This window comes from Pinus tabuliformis, chromosome 8 (genome assembly GCF_031772625.1).
Source record: "Pinus tabuliformis cultivar Carrire ecotype Pingquan chromosome 8, CPIR1, whole genome shotgun sequence".
NCBI lineage: Eukaryota > Viridiplantae > Streptophyta > Pinopsida > Pinales > Pinaceae > Pinus > Pinus tabuliformis.
Window position 1 is genome coordinate 68,217,069 of NC_142294.1, and position 9,997 is coordinate 68,227,065.

Sequence of the window (9,997 nt, forward strand, 5' to 3'; positions counted from 1 at the left end):
CCTCCCGTTTTGGCGAGACACGACTTGACCAGTTGAACTAACCCTTGGGACTTTTCATTCCTTTTTATTTAGTGAACATAACTTTTACGAATAAGATTTTTTTTTTATTATTTTTTTCGTCGTTTCCTCCACCAAATCTTAACTCTGTCCCTTTTTCCTCCCTTTCTCCACCAAAGTCTTAGGTCTGTCGCTTTTTTTCTACCTTTCTGCACCCAAAGTCTTATGTCTGTACCTTTTTTTCTCCCTTTCTCCACCAAAGTCATGTATCTTATTTCGGTTCTTTTAGCTATTTCAGCTTTTTAAAGTCTTCGTGCACCTACAAAATTCAAAGAGCAGGTAATTTTTAACGTTTTGCTATTGACTGGATGAAACGTGCTTGTTCCGTGTTGACTTTGCATATTCTACGCTCCAAATGGTACCTAAGATTTATGTGGGAGGACTGATTATTCGAAGCCTGGAAATACAGGTCTCCCGCATTAATTGGAGTGTATGTTGGTTACTGTCTCAGCATTATTCGAAGCCGGGAAATACAGGTCTCCCCGCATTAATTGGAGTGTATGTTAGTTACTGTCTCAGGTAACCATAGGTTAGCTCCATGCTTGCTTGCTCACCAAGTTGTCCCAACACCGACACGACACCGCTTTCCATGGCCTCTTCCGGAGATATTTTCATTCAAACTTACCTAAGTTGATTTCGTTTAATTTAATAGACTTTCCTGAGCTATTTAACGCTACCTACACTTCATTGTCGTTCATTCCGTTCTGTTGCTGTGTCATTTTTGTCTTCCCAACGGCGATTCGATGCCTAGCATCCCATCTTCTCTGGATGGAATTAGATGTCCATCGCCCTCTTCCTTCCCTGCCTCCACAGCTATTCTTCATTATCCTTACTGCATTCTGCGCCTCGCTATTCCCCTGCTCCTTATGCTTTGACGTGCAATACCAGTATTGCGGAAATGCTAATAAATGTAGGCATATGGAGATACCGTATCCTTTCGGGGTAGGAAAGCGTGGATGCGGTCACCCTAGCTTACAGATCGACTGTGTGCACAACTTAGCTCCAGTGATCTCAATTCAGGGCAAGAATTACACAATACTAGAGTTTATCTACCATACCAAGCTCTTCAGCGTTGCGAGGGGCGAGAAGTGCAAATTCTTAGATGATCCCATTGACATTCAGACACCGCCTCCACGGCTTACAGACATAGCTTTGAGGATTGCTAAAGAGAACAGGACCCTAAACGTGTTCAATTGTAACAAACAGGGTCAACTGGACCACTCAATATTGGTTAGCGGGAAATGTAATTCTAGTGTCTCTTACAGTTTATACGAAAATGGGAATTGGACTCCGGGATGTTCTAAGACACAAGTAACAGTTAATGTGGGACTCATGGAACTGCTTTACAGCGATACAAAGAGAGATGAAAGCTGTAAATCATGTGAAGCAAGTCAGGGGATATGTGGTTACCGTTATAACACTTCGGATTCAATTGCACCGTTCGTGTGTTATTGTAAGGATGGACCCCGTACAGACAATTGCCACGGCCACGGTATGCTCTTCTTAAAATTTTCGCAAATTGACTGTCAGTTCAGTTAATATTGAGAGAGTATTTTACAATCTTAGTGTTATTATTTAGAGTTGGGTAGCCCATTTTCCATAGTGTTTATATATATATATATATATATATATATATATATTTATTCTTAGCCACCGAAGAAATGGGAAGTGGGATTCTTATAAGGACAATAATATGTGGCCCATCCTCACAAACAAGAAGATATTGTTATATGTATATGTAAATCCTTCCTGTTACTTACGATAGTTGTGTTATGGCTGCTTTACAGGTCGCCGAACAGTTATTATAATAGGTAAATTCATGATTTCTTCCTATACTGTTTCTCCGTTTTAACCCTGCGCTGAATTGGTTTCCATATACTGTTCGCGGTTGGACAGAGATCACATTGATATCAATCTCTTTATTCCACCGCAGGTTGCTCCGTTGGAGGAGCTGCGCTGTTAGCGGTACTCTCCCTAACCTATCATCTGAAGAACAGAAAATCTCCTCCTAGCGGGGCCGTTCCGAGACATTTGCTTGGGCGCGAGATGGGCAATTTGCCCATATTCTCTTACGAAGCACTTCGGGAATCTACAAATTGCTTCCACGAGGAGAACAAACTTGGGGTTGGAGGGTTCGGGTCGGTCTATCTGGGAAAACTTTGGGACGGGCGAATTGTAGCTGTAAAGAGACTTTATCACGATAACTCTAGGAGAGTCGAGCAGTTCATCAACGAGGTGAAAATATTTTCGACCTTGAATCATCCATACGTCGTTAGTCTTTATGGCTGCACCTCTGCAGACAGTCCAGAGCTGTTGCTTGTGTACGAATATGTCCCAAATGGGACCCTGGCCGATCATCTTCATGGCGATCGCAAGAGCTCCAAGGGTTTACCTTGGAATGCTCGCTTGAACATTGTTATTCAAACTGCCCAGGCCTTGGCTTTCCTTCACGCCCTTGAGCCGCCTATATTCCACAGAGATGTGAAATCCTCTAATATTCTCTTGGACGATAATTTGGATATCAAATTGGCTGATTTTGGGCTCTGCAGGCTCCTGCCTGTGGATGCTTCACATGTGACTACTATCCCACAAGGCACACCAGGGTATGTTGATCCAGAGTACTATCAGTGCTATCAGCTGACTGACAAATCCGATGTCTACAGCTTTGGGGTCGTTTTGATGGAGGTCATCTCTGCCAAAGTAGCGATGGACATAAATCGGAACAGAAGGGAAATCAACCTTGCTAACTTGGCGATAACGAGGATTCAAGAAGGGGCTTTACATGAACTAGTGGATCCGCAGTTGGAGATTCAAGCGAATCATGAGGTAAAGGTAATGGTGATAGCGGTTGCAGAATTGGCCTTCAGATGCCTGGGCTCAGAGAGGGATGAGAGACCGGCTATGGAGGAAGTTGTTTCACAGCTTGAGAAAATCAGATGTTCTAGTGGTACGAGTGTATAAAATTGAAGATTTTTTTAGTGAGGGGTTTGCTTTTACAACGAACCTTCACATGACTTTTGATATCTATTTTTACCTATATCATATATTTTTGTATAAATTTTCCGTTGTGGATATAAAAACATTTTTTATTATTATTGTTAATATAAATTTTGTTGTCTGTGAATATATATATATATATGGTTTTTTTTAATTTAGGGCCCAATTTTTTTTGGTGGAGATCAAAATCCTTGCTATCAAGGTTATTATTGGCTGCTTCATGTAGGCTAGCATATATGTAAATATTACTCCGTAAAGATTAATCATATTTAATCGTGTTTATTCTTATGGTGAAATTAGTGCAATTATGTATATGCATTATTTATGTAATTTCAAGATTTTACAAATGTAGTTGAATTATTTTTTAAAAGTTTGTAAGTAATTTAGTCAAATCTATTTGCTATAATGTATTTTGAAAAAATAAAAATCAAATCTCAACTTTCAAAATAATGAGTTGAACTAAAGGATGACCTTAAAACAATAAAACAATATTTAAATAGGAATTTGGAAGGATCCTAACATTTGAAGCAATAACAATATATAGGGCATAAGTTTTGAAGAAATTCATAATATTTGAACTAGTAAGAAGGACAAAGCTTCCATGCTCACACCACCAACACCTTAAAAGCTCAAACTTAATTGCTTTGAGATTAGAGTACTAATATATCAAATGCATGAGAGGAATGGTAACCACACATTTGACATTTAATCAAACTAATAAAAAAACTAGGTTTATAAAAATTAGGATCTATCAATAGCATACCAATCAATACTAAGGAAACTAAAAAACCCTTCAATTTGATTATTCTATCCTCATAAACTAGTGTTTCATATACCATATCAATGACCCATGGGTATGGGCAAGCCCCTTGAGTCTCAACCTTTAAGATCTAGGCTTCAGTGTGTATAGTCACTGCATGATTGCATGATGTGAGTGGAGACAAAAATGAAATTTTTCTAAAATGTCCAAAAACTTGTTTGGGCGATTTTGTGCTTATTTTGGAGTCTTGTTATTATGGCGGTATTTTATGCATATCTTGGAGTCTCATCTTCTTGAGAAGTAGAGTCTCAATCAACAATACTATTATTTCTTACTTGATTTTCTACAATCCTATTCGGAATTGCACAAACACATGTAATTTTTTAACTCATCCATCAAAATGACTTTTAAAAATTAAGTAAATGACAAAATGATCAGTATTTAACGAATAAATAAGTAAAATACAAGTAAATACCCATCAAATTTAACACTTAAGAGTAATTACACCATAAGGTGTTCCCTTTGAAAAAGACATCCCTAAATGCCACGTTTGACCAATCTGCATTGTGAGAGCTGTTGTTAGACGATTGAACCATTCTTACACATAAGATGATGTTGATGTCATAACCGTCTCAGGCGTCTGACCTGAGGGATGATGTCATAATTGTCTCACCGGTCTGACGTGATGGAGCCATAATCGTCTCACATAATGGTTTAGGCTATGTTTATTTTATGACAGGAAAACTATTTCTTACCTTCTCAAAATTCTAATGCAATCAATCTTCGTCTTGCAACTCCCGTCTCTGCTTCTGCTCACTGAAATATATTCTATATTCTACGTAAATAGTTTTAGTTCAGTTAATATACCGTTTGTTTATATAAAAATATTTGATAGGCCTCGAACATCAGCCATGGCTACGGCCTGTAGGAATATCCAACATCTGCTGGAAATATGATAACAATTCCGAGCATTGACAAAGGAGTCTGAGGGAATATTCCAACAACTATCCTTGATTTCTTGGACACAAAGCTTCATGTATTAATTAATTTAGCCCAAGTTCAACTTGGAAAAGATTAGATTAGGTTTCAATAACAGAATATATGGTATTATTACATATGAAAATGTATCTTGTCACAATTTATAATAAATACTTGATGGTCCAGATGCAAGGATAATTGATTATTTCATTGTGATTACCGCGACCAACACTAGAGGATTGAAACATAAATCAATCTGACAAAACGTGTATCTTCTTGTATTGCAAGATGTCAACCCTTATCCCGATTGCAAGTTACTAGAAACCCTTCCGTGGCTTGCTCAGGCCCACCTCTCCGTCTCTGTTTAAATAAATGGACGTTGGCATGGATTACTAGAACGATTTATGGTCAGAAAACTTTTGGAGTCGAAAAATTTCAGAGTGGTGAGAGAATGAAGAAAATGTACCAAAGCTATACACCTATCTTCAGGGTCATTAAGACTGTGTCAGTCGGATGGTTAAAGACTTTTTCAATCAGATGGTTAAGTAAATCATGGCCATCCAGAAGCATAAGATAGACAAAGCTGAAAGGTGACGATTTGGTGTTTCTCCAACATTCTCTCTTCAGGTCTGACAATGGATCCGACAGCTCCTTCAACTGGATTTAAAAAAAAAAATTGAAATGCATGAGCCAAGGTGTGCACTACGACTAATCAGCTAGGTGTAGAATTACAATTAAATCTATGGATTTGAAGTTAAGTGGAAGTGCGAAGTTCTCTTTATGTTGTTGGTGGACATTTTTGAAGCTTCATTTTTTCTTAATTTAATTTTATCCATTGATTTTGTTTTGAAATGCTTTTTAATATTATATTCGAATGAATGAATTGCGTATCCAAAGTGTGACGCCCCTGAAATTTTGACAGGAACTTACTAGCATCTTGTAGAAAAATGTCTTCTTGAAATTTTGATTTGAAATTACCATGGTACCAAATAAAATTTCACATTTTTACAGTCTATCTCAAATATTTATGTTTTTTTAAAAAAATGCCCATGCAAGTTCCATCATTGTTTATTTTTACGGACCTAGTGAATACCATATGCTTATAATGGAGCTTAATTCTATAAGGGGTTGTACATTTGTCTACAACAAAGGAGCTAAGTTATTTCAAGAGTTTTCTAATAGGAACTCATTGAGAAAACTTACTCTTCACTTATCTAAGCTCAAATGGTTCATTTTTGCATATGGAGTCAAGTTTAACAGGTTTAAAGTTAGTAATGGTTTGGGTTTTTACACTGCAAGAAAAAAGGACATTGGAGAGGGTCAAAAAATGTCACCATAAGCTCATTGGTGACGGTCAAAAGGGTCAAAAGGGTCGTTGTCACCAAAAATTGAATGTCGCCGAAAGTATAGGTGTTGTGGTGACATTCAAAGTCCGTCACCAATAATGAGTTATAATGACGGATAGTGACTATCACAATTTCATATGAGCAATGGTGATGGACCTTAGCCTCCATCACCAAAATATTGAACGTCACCAAAGGTGGCGTCGCCAAAGTTATAATTATTGTGGTGACATTCAAGGTCCGTCACAAATAATGATTATAATGATGAATAATGACCGTCACCATTTCATATGAACAACAATGATTTATTGTGATGGACCTTTCATGGCCGTCACTGTTGATGCATATATATGGTGTTGTTCGTTAATTGTCACCATTTCATATTTTGGTGAGGGTCGAAAAATGTCACCATAAGCTCATTGATGACGGTCAAAAGAGCCATTGTCACCAACAATTGAAGGTCACCAAAGGCCACATCGCCAAAATATTGGTGTTGTGGTGACATTCAAGTTCCGTCACGAACAATGATTATAATAACAGATAATGACCGTCACCATTTCATATGAACAACAATTATTTATGGTGATGGGTCTTTCATATCAATCACTATTGGTACATATATATGGAGACATTGGTTGACCATCACCATTTCATATTTTGGTGAGGGTCGAAAAATGTCACCATAAGCTCATTGGTGATGTTCAAAAAAGCCACCAACCTCCTTCTTGTTAAGCAGGTGCTCTTCTATTGAGCTAGCACCCTTTAAAGAATTAGACTATAAAACTTTATAATTTGTAAATTCTACAACTTTCAAGAAGTTATAAAACTCTGTAAAGTCTTGGCAAATCTTTTACTAAACAATCAACATATCATCGAAGTTGCAGGTCCCTACCTAATTGTTATGGAAGTTATGAAAAGTTGGTGGAGGGAAAAATAGTTACGTATAAGATAATTAATATGTTCAATTGAATACTCAATTACAAGTGAAACTTGAAGACATTTATAAGCTATAAATGACCTATAATTATCTAAAATTTGCAACTACACCACAGATTGATTTCTCACTTTGTGAATTATGTAAATTTATTGTGATAACATAAAAATATGCCTCTAGAAAACCGATTTTCATGCCAAAAAGTTAAAAATAATTGAGTATATATGATGCAATTATGAATAATGAGCTACATGCTTGAATCCTACCAGCTACGGGGTCTATAAAACTAATTGAAAGTGCTAGTTATTAATTAATTCAATATGTCAAAATACAATGATCAATAACAATGATTTTGAAATGTAACCACTAAACAAATGTTAAAATTGTAAGCATAAAGTTTGGCCAATATCCATTACACCAACAAAATATCCAAGGGCATTCAAACACTTCCAAATCCACACTAAGCATGAGTATCCAAAGATGAAATTGCATGGATACAAGGAAAAGACTCTCTACCTCTCAATGATAACTATGTCCTCCCACAAGTACTTCAACTAGAAAAGGGGTGTGAAGACAAGAACCTCAAAACAAAAATAACTACACAATACAAGCATACACTTCATCCCCCCTCTACCTTTATAGAATAGATCTAGGGGGATAACAAAAAGACCTATAGAGGATAGGATTAGAGTGGGAAAAATAAATATGATAATAAAAAAAATAACCAACAACAAAATCTACTAATTTGAACATGTATCCACATGTACTCAAATATTAGAGGAAACAAAAGAACCCAACATGATTGATTATGCACTTGATAAAATGGCATTTACGTCTTTAGTAAAAGTGAAGAAAACCTTAGCCTCTTTTCTATTGACCTTTGGAATAAATCATCTATGTATGGCATTGGGGTTTTGTGATACACTCTATGCTTACTCTCCAACATTAAAACAAGATGAGTTGCAAAGCAACAAGTCCCTTCCAATGAGAGTGGCATAGATTTTGCCAAATTTAGAAGCCTAGTTTTTATTCATGTTTCTAGAGATTCTGCCAAATTTAAAATCCTAATTTTTATTCATGTTGGTAGAGATTCTGCCAAATTTGGAAGCCTAGTTTTTTTCATGTGCCTAAAATGTAAGAAGAAGAAGATTATAAACCAGGTCACCTTTTCTGTAGATCAATAAACAAAAGTTTGAATGTGTATTAAACACATAAATAAGCTGACCGAGTTAATCAAATATTTTATAATAATGGTATCTACTATGAATCCCCCAATCCAAATGACAAGAGTTTCCTACGTATCCACCTTGCATAATTGGAGGGTCACCAACCTAACTTGTAGAAAATTATCTATCAATATACCAAAATCATCAAGTATATTGTTCAAAGTATTATAGATTCCCATTTACCCTAATGTTGTCCACATAAAATTCATATTGAAATCACAAATACAAACACTTTGATAAAAATGTTGATCATAGTAAAAGGTGGGAATCCAAATCATATCAGTATTATTGGTGTGGTAACAAGAAAGAGCAAACAGGTAGAAGAGACAACTTTGCTACACATGTACCTATTTGTACATACAACATACACAAATAAGCATGGGATTGAGAAAACAAAGCACTTAATCCTCATAAATTCACTCACATGAATGTCTGATGCAGGTGCATGGCAATGAGTCTGAATCATCTCCTTAGTAAATCCAAAAAATTGGAACTGCATCTCTTTAGTGTATCCAAGCTCATCAAGATTGCTTTCCATTTCTGTATTTATTGTTGGTGGATCACATCTTAATATCTGCAATCGAACACACATTCAAACTTTTCTACACATGTACCTACTTGTACATACAACATACACAAATAAGAATGTGATTGAGAAAACAAAGCACTCAAGGCTTATAAATTCACTCACATGAATGTTTGATGCAGGTGCAAGGAAATGATTCTGAATCATCATCTTAGTAGATCCTACTCCACCTTTCCATCCTTCATGTGGTTGCCAAAATTTCATCCAACAAAGTAAGAGGAAAGGAAACACATTATAGGGAAATAAAAAAATTTGTTAAAAAAGGAAACAAATTATTAAAAACAAAATTCCAAAGTGGTATCTATACCTGATTAAAAATGTGGCAGTGGTGGAAAGTAAAGATCTGTTGAGGTGAGTATAAATGCTAGACAATTGGGTGAGCAAACCTCTCCGACTTTGGGGGAGAATCTCAAAATATGCATGTCTGGCATAGAGAACAATTGAGCCAACCCTTGAGTCTAACTCTTACATCTATCGATTGCAACTCTAGAGCATATTTGAATTTTGAAGTAGTATAAGCTACAATTTTTGAAAAAGAACAGAATTTTTTCACACTTCGAAATGCTATACATATCCAATATAGAATGGGGACTTTTAAAAGGTTTTATTTTTTAAATTTTATTACAAGTGCTTGTTGATGTAGTTGTTACAACTTGGCTTTCTTCTATGCTATTTCATCATCATCCTCGATCCTAATTATCTTCTTCTTCATCTTTTTCTCATAGTGCAAAAGGAAAGCTTTCATGACATATCCTCAATATTTCCTAGAACTTATCCTTTGGAATTTTCGAACAAGATTTGACTCTAAACCACTTTTAACGAGAAAATGGGCTTCGGATCTTTGACAGTCACCTTGAAACTCCCTGAAAACTACACGTGTACAAGTGGATGAAAAGGCAATGTGATATGCAAATTACAGTAGAACTTTCGAATTTCAAGGATATATTTAAGCTTGAGGTTTTTGGAAAAAGTGGCTTTGCTCCAGTGTTTTTGGTCAGCTGTAATGTATAACGTTTATGTGAATGTATACACTTTAAGGTGGATGGCATGACTTATTCGTTATTCGTTGTCGATTATTAATTAGAGTACTCTCATGTTCCTGTGTTATAGATGATT

General features: G+C 36.1%; 1 protein-coding gene across 1 annotated transcript; it reads left to right on the plus strand.

The window, feature by feature from the left end:
* The first annotated feature begins 755 nt into the window (after positions 1-755).
* On the plus strand, positions 756-3,062 carry LOC149234190 (LEAF RUST 10 DISEASE-RESISTANCE LOCUS RECEPTOR-LIKE PROTEIN KINASE-like 1.2). The gene is made up of 3 exons (XM_089461118.1): positions 756-1,549; positions 1,845-1,868; positions 1,991-3,062. Exons 1-3 carry the CDS (start codon positions 826-828, stop codon positions 3,016-3,018), a joined length of 1,776 nt encoding a protein of 591 aa, XP_089317244.1. The 5' UTR covers positions 756-825; the 3' UTR covers positions 3,019-3,062.
* The last annotated feature ends 6,935 nt before the right edge of the window (positions 3,063-9,997 follow it).